Source organism: Myxocyprinus asiaticus, chromosome 3, assembly GCF_019703515.2.
Source record: "Myxocyprinus asiaticus isolate MX2 ecotype Aquarium Trade chromosome 3, UBuf_Myxa_2, whole genome shotgun sequence".
Lineage (NCBI taxonomy): Eukaryota > Metazoa > Chordata > Actinopteri > Cypriniformes > Catostomidae > Myxocyprinus > Myxocyprinus asiaticus.
Genome location: NC_059346.1, coordinates 9,145,944 through 9,167,853, shown reverse-complemented (window position 1 = coordinate 9,167,853; position 21,910 = coordinate 9,145,944). Strand labels below are relative to the sequence as shown.

At 37.7% G+C, this 21,910-nt stretch overlaps 1 protein-coding gene across 5 annotated transcripts in view; it reads left to right on the top strand.

Annotated features, from left to right (window-relative positions):
• The window catches only part of ypel1 (yippee-like 1), a 28,517-nt gene extending 6,852 nt beyond the window's left edge, over nt 1-21,665 (top strand). For 3 of the 5 annotated variants that reach the window (XM_051680569.1, XM_051680586.1, XM_051680577.1), the window contains exons 3-6: nt 10,987-11,030; nt 13,347-13,455; nt 14,336-14,430; nt 18,431-21,665. In XM_051680569.1, coding sequence (XP_051536529.1) covers nt 10,987-11,030; nt 13,347-13,455; nt 14,336-14,430; nt 18,431-18,497 — 315 coding nt within the window. In that variant the 3' untranslated portion in view covers nt 18,498-21,665. The remainder of the gene's footprint in view (nt 1-10,986; nt 11,031-13,346; nt 13,456-14,335; nt 14,431-18,430) is intronic. The other 2 variants (XM_051680594.1, XM_051680602.1) reach the window with 2 other exon arrangements.
• Nucleotides 21,666-21,910: the final 245 nt, after the last annotated feature.

The following is a 21,910-nucleotide window of genomic DNA, read 5'->3' as shown; positions in this document are numbered from 1 at the left end:
AAATATATGTAAGCCATTGGTAGGTTGATTTTCCCTGTAAGGTGTAAACTGTATGGAGGACAGAACCTGCAAAAATAATAAATAAATAATCACAAAATCATATATAAATAAATCCACATATTTGTTCATAAAAAAAATAAAATAAATAAATAGCATGTTGCACAAAGGAAAAATAAATACAGAACTACATACAGAAATAAATTATTACAGAAATATAGACAAATACAATTAAAAATCAACTTTTAATTTTGCATTTCCTTTCACATTTTTGCATTTCCTCAACCATTTATTAATGTTTTAGATTTAATTATATTTGTATTAATGGGTGCATTTATATATTTATTTGTAGGTCTCCTCACCCATTTAATTATTTATATATTTATTTATGCACAAATATGTGTTTATTTTATTAATTATTTTTGTAGGTTTTGTCCTCCATAAAACTCTGACTGTGTGACACTTTCAAAACATTGCTTTGTTTGTTTGAGTATCCCGACCAGCCAGATACAGCAACTTTTGCTCAACCAATGGTGTGAGCTTGGGACGGGGCCATCTGTTTTGTCTGACCAGTGGCAGATGGGAAGAATGTTCAGGAAACCTGTTTGAAAACAGGTCGTTCTTTTTGCAATTCTGTTTGGTTATACAAAACATATTTCCCCATTAAATAGCTTCAATGTAGCTTGCTACTTTTTCCAAAAGAGTAGCTTGACTGTAGTTTAAATACTTTAAATTATGAGTAGCTTTTTGTTTGGGGAAGTGGTGGCTCACACCTCTAAAAGTGACAAAAACGCACACACATTCAGAATGACACCAATAAAAGAATTGTAAGGGGCCTTATATAGATCACACTGTGTCTCATAAACGCAAGCCCAAGAAACTGCATATCATTTTTCAAACATTCACCTCTTACCTTGCAACATGCTGTCAGTCACGTCTCTGCTTAAACTCTTGTTGTGTCCCCTGACAGCACCTATAATAGGTTTACCAGCTTAACTGATGCACTGTTTTGTTTATAGTGTACAGTGATACCAGACACTTTGCATCTTACTCCCAGATGGCTAAGCTGTTAACACTGCTGCAAGAGATGATCCATTTCCCAGTATGCACTGCACCTGTCAGGGTCGGTCACCTCTTCCTGTAGCTCAGACAAGAAGTTTGCTGGTGGCTAAGCACAGGTGTTTCGGTTTACCTGTTTGCACGCTTCCTTATTGGTTTCTTGTTTTCCAAGGAAACTCGATCATTGTTGAGGGCATTGCTTGCACCTATTATAATTTTTACGAACAAACAGTAGCAACGTCACCCGTAGCTACTTAATGTGTGAAATCAACACGTTCAACGTGTTCTCTAAGTTTTCATTAGTTGCTTAGTGATCCAGCAACGTTTTATGGATTATTTCAACTCGAGGAATGGAATGTTGGTTAACTTGTATTTCCGCTGTGTTTTCAGAGACTGTTGCCGGTAATTTTAAGTTCATAGAATGATATGTGCTGGTACAATATTTAAACGTTGCCATATTGAATGAAGATTACTGTGACCTTAAACAGGCCAAGGCGCTCCACCCAAAACCAACAAATAAAATGTATAGGAATTTAACAAAACCGATGTGTTGTCACAGGGCAGATTCATCGACTTACTGTATTTGTCCATGCTAGGTTTACTCTGAATTTGACTTTCTATTTCGGGCATCAACGGCAAACTTAAAAGGATAGGGAAGGTTAGCCTAAAAATGAAAATTCTGTCTTACCCTCCAGTTGTATGAGTTTCTTTTTTCCATGGAACACAAACAGAGATGTTAGGCAAAATAATATCCTCAGTCACCGTTCACTTTCATTGCACTTTTTTCATACAATGAAAGTGAATGATGACTGAGACTAACATTCTGTTTATTGTCTCCTTTTGTGTTCCACACAAGAAAAAAAACATACAGGTTTGGAACAACATGAGGGTGAGTAAATGATGACAGATGTTTCATTTTTGGGTAAACTGTTGCTTTAAGGACAAGTCCAGACATAATTTATTTGAATCACTTTCAGTCTTGAAAAGCAGTGCTTAAATTCTCTAGATTCTAGAGACGTTATAAAAGTATTTTCTTAAGCCAATGCACGTAGACAGGATTGTTTGTGTGTTCAAATAAAAGCATTACTGTTCTTGGCACTTGAACAGCACCACATGCTTCAGGGAGGTGTGTCACAGAGGGTGAAAAGATGTTTTGCTATGGCTTCACTGGGCTGTCCTGCCTACATGCTTTCTCTGTTGCATCTCCTAAGCTCCAAGAATTACTTTTAACCTGATTATGTCATTTCGAAAGGGCGAAAGTGGCGTCCAGCTCTTTTCTCCTGTAGGTGCTGCAAACCAAGGGCTCTTTTCATGGCACACATCTTCGTTTCATTAACAAATGGGCCTGATCCATGGCAGATCATATTATATGAAAGGCACATTGTTTCTACGCTGTTATCTGTGAAGAGATGTTTTATAAGGGCAAGAATAGGCATTAAACCATGGAAAGCTTGACAGATGTTCTTTACAAATCCTGACATTTAGTTGATGCCTTAAAAACAGCTTTGTTAAAGATGACCCACTTTTTGAGAATAGAAGCCTTTGTTGGGTCTTAAAAAGAGGAAAATGGGTGTCACTTTTTGGTTTTAACTGTTAAAACAGGTCAATTTTATTAGGACACACTTTCGGTCTCCCAGGTTGCCGCTACTTGCCATCTTTGAAATCTTTCTGTGATGATGACATCTTTCTTGATGTATTAATTGTGGTGAATCCCCCACTGAAAAGATATGTGTCATCCTACTAAAGCTGAGCCATTCTTTCATAAACACTGAGGTACGGTATCAAGGTATCTTACTTGCATTGTACTGTCAAAAAGCTGCCAAGAATTGGTGCTACATTAGAGATGATTAGCACGCCTAGCGCTAGCCAAAGAATTGCAGGAGTCTTGGATCAACATCAAACATCGCTGATGGAATGCAGACAGAATTGTGGAAGCGCTAAGCTAAGGCCATCTGCTGCAGAGATGAGACACTGGGCAGTATTTTAAGATCTTGAGACCTTAAGCAATCTCTACTAGGGTTCTCTAGTTAGATGAGTGGGGAAATCTGGACATGGAGTGCCTCCAAAAATATTCCTGAGTTCTTGGTAGAAGTGCATTTTTTTCTCCATTCCAAAACCTAGTGAGTTGCCTTCATAGACAGAATTAAGATAAATATCTGGCTAGGCAAAGAATGTTCCAAACGATTGGCAGCATAGACCACGTCCACACTTTTGAAAGCGCATTCATTTTGCTAGGTTTATGCCTCTCATCTACACTAGCGTTATTGTCCCACCAAAAAACTGAATTTTTCGAAAACGCTCTTTATAACCGCATTCTTTGGAAAACAATGAAGTTAGGAAACTGAACACGGAGTACCAACGAATAGAGAAGCACAACAAATAGCAGAACGCAGGTGTCTCGTGCTGTGTTTTTAAAAGTTTTAAGTTGTTTTATATTCATTGAGCACTTTATTAGGAACACAATGGTCCTAATAAAGTGCCCATGTGGTCTTCTGCTGTTTTAGACCTTTAGCCTCAAGGTTCGACATGCTATGCAGTCTGAGATGCTATTCTGCTCACTAGAATTGTACAGAGTGGTTATCTGAGTTACCGTAGCCTTTCTGTCAGCTGGAACCAGTCTGGCCATTCTCCGTTGAACGCTCTCATCAACAAGGCATTTCCATGCGCAGAACTGCCGCTCGCTGGATGTTTTTTGTTTTTGGCACCATTCTGAGTAAATTCTAGAGACTGTTGTGCGTGAAAATCCCAGGAGATTAGCAGTTACAGAAATACTCAAACCTGCCCGTCTGGTACAAGAGGTGTATAGTAACAAAGTACAAATACTTTGTTACTGTACTTAAGTACAGTTTTTTCATATTTGTACTTGAGTATAAATATTTCTTTGGACTTTTACTTTCACTTCACTACATTTTGAAAAAAAATGTATACTTTTACTCTGATAAATTTCTCCAGACCCTTTCGTTACTTTTGCGACATAACACCAAAAAAAATAATAACAGCTGTATGTGCAAAAATGCGTACAGATCAGCGATAGTGATGTGTGATTCGCTGGAAGAATCATTTGAGTCGAATCTTTTAAATTTGATTCCTTTGAACTGAACAAAAATATTCAAAAAGCGGTCTAAATGATTCGTTTTGCAGATCATGAATCTGTATCAAAATCACAAGCGAAGAGCGCAACAGATTACGTGTTCCGTCATCTGTCTCCTCTGGGGAAGACGAGAAACTGCTCATGTAAGTTTAAATTTGTCTTTTGACTAATTAATTTGATAAGTTTAGGCTTAAACATTATGAAAGCTGTGAAATAATGTGCGATCAGTCTCCCGCCTCTCCAGGAGACCTGTTCATATAAAAGTCAATCACATGCGTTCACATTTGACATTTTACCAAGGTGCGATGTGTATGAATAATTACCAGTGCTCATGAAAGCGTGGTGGTGGTGTAGTGGACTAAAGCACTGAACAGGTAAGCAGAAGGTTGTTGGTTCAATCCCCACAGCCACCACCATTGTGTCCTTGAGCAAGGCACTTAACTCCAAGTTGCTCCAGGGGGGATTGTCCCTGTAATCAGGGCACTGTAAGTTGCCTTGGATAAAAGCGTCTGCCAAATGCATAAATGTAAATGTAATGTAATGAAAATGCCCAACAATATTTATTTATATATTTTATAAAGATGGATGAATGGACTTTGCCTATGCAAAATTAGTTTTCTGGTTGCCAGATTGTTACTGTGCTGTTGCCAAGTTGTTTTCTGTGTTTTTAGCACATTGCTATGCAGTTGCCAGGGTGTTCTGGGTGGTTGCTGGGTGGTTGCTTATTGGCCCAAATGAAAAGAGCCCACCCCCAATAGTCTCTGTCCTGGTCACTAATATGACTCAACTCTCTCCTTCAGTGTTCCAATTTTTATGGACTGTGGTGTTCATTTACACTCATCCCATAAATATGATCATTCTGATGTGACTTGAATGCGCCATTAAAGGGATAGTTTATTTAAAAATGAAAATTCTCTCATACTTTTCTCACCCTCATTCGATCCTAGATGTGTATGACTTTCATTTTTTTTCCTGCAGAACACAAACAAAAAAAGATTTTCAGAAGAATATCGCTGTTATGTTGGTCAATTCAATGTAAGTGAATGGCCAGAACTTTAAAGCTCTAAAAAGCACATAAATGCAACATAAGAGTAATCCATAAGACTTCAGTGGTTTCATCAATGTCTTCTGAATGGATCCAATTGGTTTTGGGTGAGAATAGTCCAAAATATAACTCCTTTTTCGACTATAAATCTTGACATTTGCAGGTTCCTTGGCGATCAGGATTTCAAGCTCGATTACACTTCCTATAGCGCCACCTAGGGCTCTGCGCATGCGTCAAGCACTAGAAAGTGAAATCGAGCTTGAAATTATGATCGTGCCTAGAGATTGCAATGGCAAAATATACAGTAAAAATTTGTTACAATTTGGATTGTTCTCACCCAAAACCGACTGAATCGCTTCAGAAGACATTGATTTAACCACTGTAGTAGTATGGATAACTTTATGCTCTCTGAATGTGCTTTTTGAAGCTTGAAATGTCTATCCACCATTCACCTGCATTGAATTGACCTATAGAGCTGAAATGTTCTTCTAAAATCTTTGTTTGTGTTCTGCAGATGCAAGAAAGTCATATACATCTGGGATGGCATGAGGGTGAGTAAATGATGAGCACCACCAATCAAATAAGCTGGCATGGGTTTAATGAACTGTTTTGTAATTTATGCAATTTACTTGTACTTTTGATACTTAAGTAAATTTAAAATCAGTTACTTTAAAACTTTTACTTAAGTTGTTTTCTCATGAGCTACTTTAACTTTTACTTGTCAATTTCCACGAAGGTATCTTTACTTTTACTCAGGTATGATAAATAGATACTTTATACAACGCTGTCTGGCAGCAACAATCATGCCATGATCGAAATCACTGAGATCAAATTTTTCCCCCCATTCTGGACACTAAAAGGGATACAAAAACGCATTTGGTGTGAACGACTCATAGGAAACCTAGTTTTCGAACATTGAATGTATCCTTTGCAGAAAGGGCAATCCAGAATGCAATCTGTCACACTCTGTAATAAATACTAATATTTGTTTGTGCCTTGTATTTTTACGCTTCCTAGAGTATTGTATCGTTAGCTTAGCAACATGCTAACATCAACTCTATTGAAAGCAACAGCAAACTATTAAAATCTTTTGAGTCAAGTTTGTGTGGCTCACGATGTTACTGCCTATGTAGAGCGTTTTAAATCGGTCACTTATGAGGGTCCATCTCGGTAAGGATGCTGCCTTGGAAGGCCGGCGCCTGTGTAGACAGTGATGGGTTACTGGTTCATTATTATTATCCTTTTTTTTTTACCTTTATTAGTTATAGTCTTTATTAAATATCAGACAAGAAATGACTAGGGAAAAGAGGGGGATCAGGAATAGACCTCAAGCCGTGACTTGAACTCTGGTTGTCCGGGATGCTACCGCACCATATGACAGAGCACTGCCCACAAGGCTACAGCTCTGACAGGTTGCTGGTTCTGATCCATTTTCTGTAAAGCTCTCTGCTCTTCCTCCTACCTCAGTAGTTAAAGTGGATTACCCAAGTCCTTCTATCAGATTGTACCTCTTAACTGCTCCCACAATCAGGTAGTGATTGAAAAGAATTAGAACAAACCCGGCATTGACTGCAGATTGTCTCCCAGCCAGTATCCTTTGATAAGAACAGTAAATGACCCACTTGTTCTGTTTTAACAACAGTAACCTCAGGTTACATTAGCAGAACCAGAAAGAAAGGGAGAGAAGTCAGTCCGTTTGTGCTGAGCAGGTCTGTAGCCAATAGATAAATGAAGACCGGCAAAAAGACAGAAAAGAATGGGTGGTTTTGTTTTCAAGCCAGGTGGAAAGGTTTAGGCTTGCAATCAAAATGAGCTTGTGTTGGGTGCAGGAAGAATTGTAGACATTTTGCAAGTCTTCAGAGATGTCTGCTCTTTGAAGTTCCATGGTTGTGGAGAGAATTCCCCACTTTGATGTGGGCGTATGACAGTGGTTAGATTTTATGATGTGATCATGAACCAATTAATACCACAAGACGTCTGACCTGTTATTAAAGAGATAACACAATGCTTTATCCCCTAAACTTGCATTGTTTAGAGTGCAGCGTTTCCGGGATATCGAAGTAGGCTTGTGGGTCATATGAAGTAAACATTTATGGGGCTTAATGTTTAACACCTTGTGTAGTTCCAGTGCTAAAGGCATATAAGTATATAGCATTCAAGTATACGTATAGCATAGCAAAATAACAACTGTTACGCTACTACTACTTTAAATGCAGGACTCACAGATTGGAGAAGGCTACCTTACAACTACGTTCGCCACAGCCACTTGTGTATCACTGATTGTCGATAACGCGAGTTAAATTTGAAAAAACTGCCAATAGCTGCAAAACTGTGACTTTAGTGAAAGTCACACTTTAAGCGTTTTGTGCAGTTCCCTAGTTTACCACTGGAGGTGCAAAATGTGAACACCTTTAAAAGTGTATACTCTTGAAAGAAGTTTTGCATTTGTGTATGCAAATTATTTTTCAGTGTCAGGTTTTGTTTTTCATTAATTCGAACATGTATGAAGGAAATCACAATGTTCTCTTTCAAACTCATTTTGTGCATATGCAACATTTATACATCAGGCTCCAAAGTCCAAATCACCAGTTTATTGATCTACACTTCATTGCTTCTTCAAGTTAACATAAATAGCATTTTCATAGGGAAAATCCATTAAGGGGTTCATTAATCTCTTAAAAAGATAAATGTGTTCCCTGGCAAAAATTAGCGAATTGTCAAATTCCAGTGATCTCTTGTGTGTGTGGCCTGCTGTTATGGTTACAATAGTTGAAAACCAAGCAACACATACCATAATATCCTCAGGCCATAGCACAACCTTAAAGAAACCGGTCATTTGGAAAATTACAGGTGAAATTTTGCTACAAAAAGGGAATCAAAAGGCTAACTAACACTCAGGAATGAATGACTTTTGACAAAAGAGTATGCCTTTTTATGAATGCATTTTAGAGTGAAACTAAAACAAATAGCTTACATAAAACATTAGGTTTAATTATAATAACTCTTATACAATTATGTGCAGTTGTTTGCTTACTTGCATTCCACATTTCCCATGACTACAGCACGCAGCTTTGTCATTATGACATAATAATAGATGCAGATCTGTAATTAAGTCTTGTTGGTCTGGCTAATATGTATTCTTTTTTCCTAAACACGCTGCCATTGCCCCTCCTTTCATTCCCATGTGCATTATGCACATACCGCCATTGTTGCTACAGCCAGATTTACTTGTCCCACAATGTAAAACGACACAGTTGGGGGCCTTTCATTGTGTCAGTGCCCCGATAAAATTACCAGTTTCCCTTTCGAATCTAGCCATTTAGACACTCCTCTTAGAAGAGTGCAGACAGCCGCTGTGGGCTTTAACAGTCTTTATTAGGCTTGTAGCTCTATACTCAGGTCATCAGCAATGGAAATGTAAAGCCGATTCGCTGCTGTCCCTGCTTTTGTGACCAAGGATGACAGCTGGTTACCAGGAGCATGCTGGCCTAAATCCAAACGCCTACACCAAAAACAAGCATGCAATGCATTTGTAGAAAGTTAATAGACATGTATGCAAAAGTGCATTGTTCAAATACATCCATGAATTTTTAGTGTAAGACTAAACCGTATGACCTTTTTTCTTCTGTGGAACACAAAGGAGATGTTTATTATAGCCTCAGTCACTATTCACTGCCTAACATCTCTTTAAGTTTTCCCAGAAAGCTTTTCTAAACTTGGAAACACCACACATGTTCTTAGTAATCCATCTTTTTAGAGCACTCGATGCTCCATTTATAAATATAACTTACTTAAAACAGACTGGCCTTTTATGACTTAAGTACCCGTATGTATTTTTTCCACACAGTCTCTTCTGTGTGTTATTACCCAGAGAGAGTTTCATTATTAGTAGTGCTAGCTAAGGCAAGTATCACTTTTGCTGTTGCTCATACTGTATTTAGGGTTAGGGATTTGAACAAACCCCTAACCCTAAGTATTAAACTTTGGCACGGAGCCAGTCACATACCATTTGTATTATGGATATAAATAATACCTCAAATTGTGGGGTTGTTAAGGAGAGGTTTGCTACTTTTCTAAGCGATCAGACTTTTTATGTTTCACCCAATGGAAAATAAAATGGGCAAAAACTTCCATAGACTTGTATTAAAGAATGGACCTAAACCGTAATTAGATAAAAGGTCTCTTTTGACTTGAACCTAGAAACCAAACACCTTTGCAACAGAATAGCACTGATTTGGCAACAGTGACTGTTGCAAACATAAAGGAATAGTTCACCCAAAAGTGAAAATTCTCTCATCATTTACTCACCCTCATGCCATCCCAGATGTGTATGACTTTTTCTTCTGCTGAACACGAAGGAAGATTTTTAGAAGAATATCTCAGCTCTGTAGGTCCATACAATGCATGTGAATGGTGACCAAAACACTGAAGGTCCAAAAAGCATATAAAGGCAGCATAAAAGTAATTCACACAACACCAGTGGTTAAATCCATGTCTTCAGAAGCGATATGATAGGTGTGGGTAAGAAAAAGATCAATATTTAAGTCCTTTTTTACTGTAAATTCTCCTCCCTCCCCAGTAGGTGGCGATATGCACGAAGAATGTGAATTGCCAAAAATAAAAGATCAATAATTTGGAAGTGAAAGTGGAGATTTATAGTAAAAAAAGGACTTAAATATTGATCTGTTTTTCACCCACACTTATACCGCTTCTGAAGACATGGATTTAACCACTAGGTCATATGGATTATTTTTATGCTGCCTTTATGTGCTTTTTGGACCTTCAAAGTTCAGGCTTGTTGTCTATCCTTTTCATTGATGCTTTAGCAGTGTGCTGTCTGGCTGAAGTATGTTTGCCCTCAAAACACTTGCTAGTCCAGTTTGTTTGGACTCTTAATTCTGATCTGTGTTAAAATAGACTGTGGTAGAGGCTATACAGGTTAATGCTTCTAAAACCTTCTTTAGAGAAATAGAGAGGGATAGAAGGAAGGAGAGAGTGGCCAGGAAGAGATTAAGGGTACTGACAGAGTAAAGACAGGTCAAAGACATCTTAAAAAAAGAAAAAAAGACACGTAATACTGGAAACGTTAAACACTTAAAGTGTGTAAAGTTTGCACCATTAGCATCTCCATATAGAATTTCAAAAATAATGACTGGAACTGCTCGGATGTCTGGTTGCTCAAACAAACAGCAGTGTTTTGATAGAGACACAGTGTTACCCTTTTTGGGGGAATCAACCTATGAATGGCTTACTTATTGTTGTCTCTGCATATCAGGCTAGGAGATTGTTCTTTAGAATTTTACCAGAAATAATTGCTTCACTTTTAACCACTGAATAGAAAAACATCAGAATTTTCATCTCTGGCCAGTGTACAGCTCACAGATTTCTCTCTATTTTTATGATGATGATGATGAATAAAACAGCACCTCTGTTCCTTCACTCTCAGCTGCTGGGGAACTTTTTATGCAGAGTGACATAAACATGCACACATTTACCAAAAAGAAACACTGTTGCATATTTGCACACACATCCTTGGACCCATTTTTGAAATACAGAGCTTGGCTGCCAGAGCACAGGGTATTTTAGGCAAACTTTCCATTAACAAAAACACACATACACTTTGACAAACACAGAGAACTATAAACGCCCACACACACTGCAACTTTTTATGCCTTTTAGTGAATCATCCACCGAAAACCATGTTTGAGTGTCCAAAAATGTGTGTGTGGTGTGAGAGAAGTCTGAACTTAACGTTATCATTCATATATTTTTGTTTCTTTTTCTATCTCTCAAGTCATTCCAAGGCAGTCAGGGACGAGCCTACCTCTTTAATTCAGTGTAAGTATTAACCTTTGATTCAGTACATCAAATTTACATCAATGATCTATAACATTTTCCTGGTTCTGAATTAGGCTGTGCCAATGCAATCATACATTGATAAACTGCGATTTATTTTTCTCATATTGCATCGATGGTTTAGATCCTTGAATTAATATTTTTATTATATGTGCATCCATATGATTTCCTACAGCTCAATTTATCAATACGCTGATTATCTAAATAGACGCTAACACTGAAACCAGTGTTATTTTGGCCAAAAGGGAAGCGAATCCACAGATTTACCGTCTCTTGTGGAGACGAGTTTTAATCACAAAGCAATTATTTCGTATTGAATTGTGGCATACGTATCGCAGGTAGTTTACTTGTATTTTGCTATCGACTGCTGAAATCTTGGTATCGTGACAACACTATAAGGCACTACTCTTTATAAAGCTACTTTAGAACATTTATTGTGAAAAGCTCTACACAAATAAATCAAATTGAATTGTAGCGGGTGATACAAAGCCCTCTTCTGATTGCCCTCATCAAACGTATACCATATAATTAACTAAAAATGCTGCAGTCACTGATAATGAAATTGGTACAAATCGAATGAAACCCATCTGAGGTTCATGGAGGCATGGAAATAGCTGTTTTGCATATTGCAAGAGCTGCAGGCCTAAACATATCATAGCTATCTAATGATGCGAGTTGATGATTCATCATATTTATGAATTGCGCTACCAGTGCATTTAAGCCAACGACGCTGTGGTGTGCGAGATATTACAGTGATGAGGTCAAGGTTGAGTGTGTCTGTAACTTTCCTCGGGCAATTCACAGTATACACAGGGCAGCAGCAGCAGAACACAGGAGTGTTAAGCTTGATTTATACTATGGAAGAAGCCAAACTTTTTTCTCCTGGACGAACTAAAGTACCCTAGACGAGCAAAGCCGGCATTTATTCTATGCGTGATGGCACATCAGTTTAGCGGTCTCAAGAAACGGGCTTAAAAGTTATCAATTTTAACAACAGTTTCCTAAGTAACAACTCCTCGGCACACGCGATTGTAAATAAAAAGTCACGTTGAAACCAACAATGCTCTTTGACCAGCCGAGTTGTCCTAGGTCTAGAATTCCACAGATAAACGCAAACAGGAGAAATATCACCAAACTAACACATTGGCAGAACAAAAACATCACTGCATTATGTCATCATTTGTTGGCGAACTAAGCGAAGCCTGTCAAGGCAACCATAGAACTGTCAGTTTCAAATGCAAACGCAAAGATTCTGTAAAAAGGAGAGTTTAGTCACAGACTGTGTAGCAGAGAGAGGCCACTTCTATTAAAATGAATGGGAGAAATTGGAACGCTCAACGGATGTAGAAAGGAAGTCCCGCCTTACAGGTAATAGAGTTAATCACCTTTTAGATACAGACATCGCCTGTCAATCAACTCGAGAACGCACATGCACATTAGCTGTAAAAACTGGGAAAATGTAGTTTTTTTTTTTTATTTTCTTTTTTTGCATAATATGAGGTAAAGAAGCACAATTTATGATTCCAGTGTTGTCAGATTTTACTGCCGATTTGAAATATGTTCTTTGATCATAATCTTGACCAACCGTTTTGGAGATTTCGGTCTTTCCCCATTCAAGTAGATAGATGCACTTGTATGGTGCTTGTTTACAAAGAAAAATGCCCAAAAGCTTTCCGAAGATTGACGGACTTGCTAGAAAGTCTTTGGTTTAATTCCTTAAAATATTTTGAAAACTGGAATAAAGTCGATGTTTACCTATATATATATATATATATATATATATATATATATATATATATATATATATATACTTTATGAAAAGGGTAGAAAGTCAGTAGACTAAGTGCACATACCTACACTGGATGCGTTTTTTAACGCAACATAATTAAATTAATACAGTTTTCCTACATTGAGCCACATGCGCAGCATTACGCTGAAACGCCCAAAAATCATCTTATTTTAAAAATCGTTTTGCATTAGATTTGAAATAATCACGTTATTCTCTTCTTTTTACGTCAAACTCTAAAGAGACATGCGCACAACACTTGCGCGCATTGGATAAGCCGGTAAGAACACCGGTAAAGGTGTTTACTTGCAACTCGAAATTGGGGTAATGGGCAAAAATCTACCCGTGACAATCTGTTTATTCTTATGGCGTTTATGAACTTATAATGGAAAGCCTTTTAGTCGTCTTATTAAACATAATCAGTGTAAGGACGTGCATGTAACTCATTGACTTTCAGAAAACGGATTTGTCACATGAATCATCATGTTGACCTTTGGCCTCTTTTTCCTCAGTGTTAATGTTGGTTGTGGTCCAGCAGAGGAGAGGGTTCTTCTAACAGGTTTACATGCTGTGGCGGACATCTACTGTGAAAATTGTAAAACCACTCTGGGCTGGAAATATGTAAGTTTCCACTTTATTAACTCTCCTTCCATTACTCTCATCCTCTGTTAACCTTCAATGTTTTAAACGGTTCCAACTGCATTTTTATTGCATCACCATACAAACTGCTTTTCAGTTTGATGGTGTTGCAGCTTGCTGATGTGGTTGCCAGAGTGCTTTTTTTGTAGTTAACTATACTTCCAGTGACGGCCACTGGCAAATCTGATCCTTATGCATATGTGTGTTTTCCTTTATTTTTGTCCACTGACATCCTGTTACTTCACAGGGTGCTGTTGGCCAGCCTGTATTATTATCTTCTTGCATTTAGTTTAGCTCTATAGCACAAATTTAGCTCTATATGTGCCTTCATTCACAGATAAATTAGGAGGCACTTTGAAGTTGTGCGATCAAAAGAGCAGATGCTAAATAATCGATAACCATAAACTATTGGTTACACTTCATAATAGCTTTCATTAATAAGTCATTAACAAACACTATTTCATTCTGTGATATATTGCTTAACAGACATGTAATGTACATTTAAAAATATTTAGAAATGTCATGAAACTTTATTCATATTTGAATTTAGTTCTGATCTGTTGAGCATTATAGGGCCCAATGAAATATAACAGTGTATACCTGATGTCTCAATGATTTGATCATCCTTACCTAATTGGTTATCCTTAGTTTGTGATCACGTAAAATACCCCCCAATAAATGTCTATATATATTTTTGTATTTTGATTGATGTGACTTAGTGGTTTTTATATACTTGTATTTTTTTATGTTCATGATAATTGTTTATTGGGTGACTAATCATGTATCAATCATTAATTGTTTGAATCATGTGATCTATAGGCACTAATTTGTATTCTGTGACAAATCATGTTTGTGAATATAGGGATACTTGATGACGTCATGGAGATGCTGTCTGTTTAAGAAGAGGGTGGGCATGTTGATTGTTGTACACATTGAGGAAGGCCTAAGCACAGAAACGTCTGTCTTTTTCCCAAACATATTATATAAAAGTGATAGAAGTGTATTATCTGTGTTCGGATTATCACCTCATTGTATAATTAATTTAAATACAAAATATATAATAAATGCTATATACAGTGCTTGTTTGTAATGGACTACATGTAATCTGGATTAAATAATCAGATACATAATTTGAGTCATTGGACTCACATACCGATATGTGTATGTGTGTATATATATATATATATATATATATATATATATATATATATATATATATATATATATATATATATATATATCCCAACCTATTCAAAATTACCTTCCTAATTTCATAATTTAATGGGGTGAAAATGTAATGCATTACTACTTTGGAAAGCAATAGTAGGCTATTGTGTGAATATATTACTTGAAGTTTTTAGTACTATTGAGCTAATGATAAGAAAGTTCTCACTTATTGTTTATAGATGGTGTTTGTGTTTGTAAATGGCAAGGTGAGGTACAGTCTTATCTGATTGTTTCCTTTTCTACCTGAATAAATAAGCACTCTCCGATGGTTAGTTAAGAGGGATTTTACACTCATGGCTGAAGCTTGTTAGATTTCAGGTCTCCACATCCTCCAATACAGAGTGTTCAGGTTGAAGTGACTCCGTAACACTGATCAAAGACCAGTTTCCCTTTGTTTTCATCACCAAGGTGATGACACACCCAGCTGTTCCAGGAACAGTGTTTAAGGGCTGCTCTTATTACAGGTTGACAGAGTTGAAGCAGGAATTGTAGCATTCAGATCCTGAGGCAGAGTGACACAGCACTGCTCCAGTGGGTGATTTGATTCTAGATACAGTGCAGTCAGAAAGTATTCAGATGTTTGTTTGTTTTTTTCACATTTTGTTATGTTTCAGCCTCAATCTACACTCCACACCCCATAATGACAAAGCAAAAACCAGATTTTTGATAACTTTGTAAATTTATTAAAAAGAAAAAAACTGAAATATCACATATGACATAAGTATTCAGACCCATTGCTATGACACTTGAAATTTAGCTCAGGTGCATCCCATTTCTTTGGATCATCATTGAGATGTTACTGCACTTTGATTGGAGTCCACCTGTGGCAAATTCAATTGATTGGGCATGATTTGGAAAGGCACACACCTGTCTATATAAGGTCTCACAGCTGAAAATGCATATCAGAGCAAAAACCAAGCCATGAGGTCAAAGGAACTGCCTGCAGAGTTCAGAGACAGGATTGTGTCAAGGCACAGATCTGGGGAAGGCTACAAAAAAAAAATCCGGCTGCATTGAAGGTCCCCAAGAGCACAGTGGCCTCCATAATTCTTAAATGGAAGAAGTTTGGATCAACCAGGACTCTTCCTAGAGCTGGCCGCCCGGCCAAACTGAGCAATCGGGGGAGAAGGCCTTGGAAGGGAGGTGACCAAGAACCCAATGCTCACTCTAGTTGAGCTCCAGAGATCATGTGTGGAGATGGGAGAAACTTGCAGAATGACAACTATCACTGCAACACTCCACCGATCTGGGCTTTATGGCAGAGTGGCCAGACGGAAGCCTCTCCTCAGTGCAAGACACATATAAATGCTGCTAAGGGCCTCTCAGACTGAGAAACAAGATTCTCTGGTGTGATGAAACGAAGATTGAACTGTTTGGCCTCAATTCCAAGCGTCATGTCAGGAGAAACCAGGCACCGCTCATCACCTGCGCAATACCATCCCAACGGTGAAGTATGGTGGTGGTAGCATCATGCTGTGGGGGTGTTTTTACAGTGGCAGGGATTGGGGGAATGATCAGGGTTGAAGGAAAGCTGAACCTGGTCCAGTGTTCTCAGGACCTCAGACTGGGCCGAAGGTTCACCTTCCAGCAGGACACTGACCCAAAGCACACAGCCAAGACAACACAGGAGTGGCTTGGGGACAACTCTGTGAATATCCTTGAGTGGCCCAGCCAGAGCCTGAACTTGAACCCAATTGAACATCTCTGGAGAGACCTGAAAATGGCTGTCCACTGATGGTCCCCATCCAACCTGACAGAGCCTGAGAGGATCTGCAGAGAAGAATGGCAGAAAATCCACAAATCCGGGTGTGCAAAGATTGTCGCATCATACCCAAAAAGATTGAGGCTGTAATCGCTGCCAAAGGTGCTTCAACTAAGTACTGATTTAAGGGTCTGAATACTTATGTCAATGTGATATTTCAGTTGTTTCTTTTTAATAAATTTGCAAAGTTATCAAAAATCTGGTTTTTGCTTTGTCATTATGGGGTATGGAGTGTAGATTGATGTGGGGAAAAAAAATTCTTTAACACATTTTAGCATAAGGCTGCAACATAAAATATGGAAAAAAAAAAAACACGAAGGGGTCTGAATACTTTCTGAATGCACTGTAAGTAATGAACCAGTGAGAGGACATTCAGACAGGAGTCTAGTAGCAAATTGGCTTTTTAAGGGGCAATATTTAAATGAAGTACACTAAAAATGTTAGTCAAGGATTCTTGCACCAAAACCATAAAAAAAAAAAATCAATATAGTGTTTTTTTTTTTTTTTTTTTTTTTTTTTTTTTTTGTAGGTCCATACAATGCAAGTGAATGGTAACCAAAACATTAAAACACTAAAAAGAACATAAAGGCAGTATAAAATTAATCCATAAGACTCCAGTGGTTTAATCCATGTCTTCAGAAGTGATCTAATCGGTTTTGGACGAGAACAGACAGAATAGAACTCCTTTTTCAGTGTACATCTTGCCATTGTACTCTCTAGGCAAGATCATGATTTCAAGCTTGATTACACTTTCTAGTGCTTGAAGCATGCGCAGAGTGCTTGATGGCGCTAGGAAGTGTAATCAAGCTTGAAATCATGAGTGTGCCTAGAGACTGCAGATGTTAAGATTTATTGTGAAAATGGAGTACATTTTGTTCTGTTTTCACCCAAAACTATTTGGATTGCTTCAAAAGATGGATTAAACCACTGGATTACTTTTATGCTGCCTTTATGTGCTTTTTGGGTCAAAGTTTTGGTTACCATTCACTTGAATTGTATGGACAAACAGCTGAGATCTTCTAAAAACAGAAGAATGTTATGCACATCTGGGATGGCACAAGGGTGAGTAAATGAGAGAATTTTCATTTTTGGGTGAACTATTCCTTTAAGTTGCAGATAGTGATGCTGATATCATGAAGGAAGCAGAGTTGCCGATATTATGTAAATTAATGATAGCAATTGAAATGTGCACTAAATTGCTAAAATTAGAAGAACCCTTTACTCAATACTTCAAAATATTCACAATTTTTTTTTTCTTAATTCACAAAAATATTTTCAATTGACAGGGGTATCAGTAGATTTTGGAAATAACACAAGGGGGAACAACAACTTCTGTTAATTAGCCAATCGGATATGGTTGTCTGCCAATGTCAATAATCAAAATGCCCAGGATAAACATCTGTTTAATTGGTCTGGTCGATATATAAGTTTATCACTAGTACTTTGGTTTAACGTGACCATTTTCTTCCCTCTCTCTTATTGTAGAATTAAACGGGCTGTTTTTATTTGCTAACCTCTGCTATTTTACATACAGTTCTTCATAATGTACAATATGTCATTCATCAGGACCTCATCAGGAAGTCACTGAATAATAAATGACAACTGATACAGTATGCAAATATGGGCAATCATTTGTTAATGTGCTCATGGTTGTGATAGCCATAATTCTTTCTTAATGGCCCATTTTTGCAGCCTTAATTTCTATAAATGGTCTTGGTGCACTGTTGTGGAAGCTTTGTTGTAGGTCTACATATTAGCCGACATAAAACTCTTATGTCAAAAGAGCATGTAAAATCCCAATCCAAGTATAAATGTCGCCTTTGGATTTTTTTTTTAATCAGCCATCATAAAACAATTGTATTTATTTTTATACTGATTTCAGTTGTCAAATCTGCAAATGTATTTCTATAAAGGTCTGTGCTTTGAAATGAGATTTATATGTCGTCTGTATTTGTGTGTCTGTTACAGGAGCATGCATTTGAGAGCAGTCAGAAATATAAAGAAGGCAAGTTCATCATCGAGCTGGCTCATATGATCAAGGATAATGGCTGGGAGTGACCTTCACCTACTTCCTCTGTGCTTGGTGACCTTCAGGCTGCTCTGTCGTGGACTTTGCCGAGTGACACCACACTTGTACACGTACACAAATGAAAAACGCACAGACACGCACGCACACACATCGCCGTCTACCTTGACACAACCAGACATCTCCATCGGCTCATCACAAAAACTCAAAGGCTCAGAGTTGATGGAACGTGAATAAAGACATCTGCGGTCACTGACAGACTCTCCGGGACCTTTCCCGAGATGTACATGACACACTTTGGGATTCAAACCTACTCCCTACTGGTTTCGGTGTGCTCGGCCCTTGTGTAACCGCTCCTGTAAGCTGTTAACAGTATCCAGGTGCCACTGTCTCACTTTTTTCTTGTCTTTTTTTACATTTTCCTCTCTTTGTGAATAAGCAGGAGATGACGAGGGCGTGCGTTTCAGTGTGTATAATTTCCTTTTTGGTGGGAGTCTTCAAATCCTTCTTGGTGGGACTGATGTTACTGGTTAGCATTTTCTCCTTCTCCGAGTCAGGCCTGTTTTGATTGTGCTCTTTCCTTTTCATGTTGGTATAGCAACAGACACGGATTGACCTGACGCGTTATAAGAGTTGGGGTTTGTTGAGGGGTTAGGCTATGTAGCAGTATATCCCGGGAGGGTTTTGGGCGGGGATTCAGCATTGCAGTGGCATGACTTTTTGTATTTATGGCGATCCTTGTTTTATTGCATTTTATTTCCGATTCAAATTATTTTTTTTCTTCTTCCTTGGATGACTTCACTGTGCAATTTTGAGACACTCTGGTACAGCAGTAGCGTCTAAACCCCTACATGAGCTTTAGTTTGTCGTTTGGTGCTTTTTGGTGAAATTACACAAACATACATCTATTAGCATTGAGTTGGCATTTGTGGCAGGTTCCATTTTTGCAACTGTACTAAAGGTGAAAGATTTTGCTGTGTCCTCAGAGCAATGTTTGTGTTATGTTTTCATCCCCCCCCCCCCCTTCTTGCCAAATAACGATGACAAGATTTTACAAAACTATTGTTGATGTTATAACAATCATGTGTATGTTCATTGATATGTGTAATTTATGTGTTAAACCACACGTTTGAACATGCACATGCATGTTAGCTCTGTGTGTTTTTACGCATTATGTTTATGGCATACTTGAATGAGTTACTTTGTTTGCACTTTGCAGAGGCCTTGTTCATGGGTTTAGAGGCAAAAGTCTGTCCATTTTATGGCCTTTTCCTTTGATAATTCAATGATTGTATTAGATGCTTTGAATGAATTTGCGGGGTTGGTTGATTGCTGGCTCGATCATCTCCCTCTAGTCTAAAAAAGACAAACATCTGTTGCTTTCTATCGCAGACTTTTGGGCAAACCTGTACCTTAACACACTAGAAAATTCATCCGATTTGATTCAAGCATCAAATTACAGTAAAAAAAAAAAACAACACCTTTCAAAGAGGAATCTTTGAATTACTGTTACACAATTATTTTGCTGCTAATAGAGTAAATGCAATCCCAAGCTTTCACTTTAAACTTCTGCACTTTACCAGACTTTTTTTTTTGTAGCTATTCTCTCCACAATTTTGCCTCTAAGCAGCATGAATCTTGTGCCTCTTCAGACGAAAAAAGAAATCCCTCTCCTCTGTTGTGCAGCGCATGACTCTGAGAAAACCCAGTACATCTACTGAAGCTCTGCTGGAGCTTCAAAATGATCTCGAAAACATGACCTTAGGAGAACTCGGAAAGGAACCTCACAGAATCTCTATCCACTCAAAATTTTATAAAGAAGCATAATATAATCCAGTATTTTTCATAGTTAGAGATGTTATGAAACAGTGGTATATAAAGGGGGGCGGGGCCGTTAGAGTTGGAGGGGGCTGAGCTTGCTTCCTGTAGGTGTAAAAGAGAGGCATATACGTATATATTATCAAATCATATTGATAAATATTGAGGTTTTGACGTTCTTAAGGGCGGGTGGGATGGTGGGCAATAGTAGATTGAGTGGCAAACCCTCAGTTAGCGTTCATAATAACAAGGTCAGTACGGTCACGTGACCTTTTAAATCAAAGACAATGCAAACAAAGTAGTTGTAGAAATATCTTACTTGAAAGAAGATAAAGAGTTACAGACAATACATTGTCCCTGCCACACCGTTTTGTACATAAAGTAACATATTTAAGGTTTTATACATATTTCTACTGGGTTAGTTTCTCTACTCCCCGACTTGAAGCACTTTTGTTCACCGTACCTCTGGCTTTATATATGTGTGTGAATGAGATGAGAGTGTGTATGTGGATGCATGCGTTCACTTATTTCCTTTTTGTTTATTTGTAGCTGTTTTTGCCATGATTAAATAGTTCCTCTGTGTTCTGTTTCCTTTCAACACTTTTCTGTTTCCTTTTTGCTGTCTCACGCAGAGTTTTGGATTTGTGCTCTCTTAGCTTGATGATTTTTTCCTTTTTCTTTTATTATTAAAGTTGATTTTCATCCTTTAATAGTTTCCTGTTAAGAGCTTAATAGCAGATCATGTTTTAGCATCATGGTCAATGGTGAGCTGGATTCACCTGCCGATATTTCACAATAGAAGCATCGTCCCAGACCATTTTACAAAAACAAGTTTTCCCTAAGACTCTCAGAACAAGACCAAGGCCAGTGTCATTCTCGGTGTGCACCAAAAAAAACTACATTGCTCAATCACCTGGTCCAACCAAAAAGCAAGTTTGTGGCCAAGTGGGAAAATCTACTTATTTTGTGTTTTGATTATCTTTTACAGCAATATATTGATGTTTCTTTTTTTTTTTATTGGCTGTTGAAAGATTGTTTACTTCCCTTTTTTGCTGTTTCTTATAGAGCTGTTAATCAGCAGGATTTGTAATTCAAAAGACATCTAGTTTAGGGTGACATTGGTATGCAAAGGAAACGATTGTAAGTTTGCAGAGTTATTTTCTTAGGATTGTTCAAATATAAGGTCTAAAGCATGTTGTATTTATAATGACTAAGTCGTGCCTGGTTTTCTTCAAAGCAAAAAAAAAAAAAAGTTTTTGATTACGTTGCTTTGCATTCAGTCCTAGTTAAGAAAAGTCTGTTTTGTCTTTTTTCACTGTATTGTAAACTATCAGATATCACAATAAAGCTTAAACTGTATTTTTGTTGCTTTTTAGATCTACTATCTTTGGAAAAACTCAAATCACTCATCTACTTCGTCTACTTTGTAAAAACTTATCAGAAAGCAGTTCTTGCATTCTTTCTGAAGTTCGTTGTTTATTTCTACTTGCCTATACCCATAGTGAGACTTTATTCCCTGGCTGATCAAACATTTTCACTGGATGTTGTTTTGTGTTTTGACACTCACCTTCTGTGACTTGGCTTTAAAATTCAAAAGTTGTGCA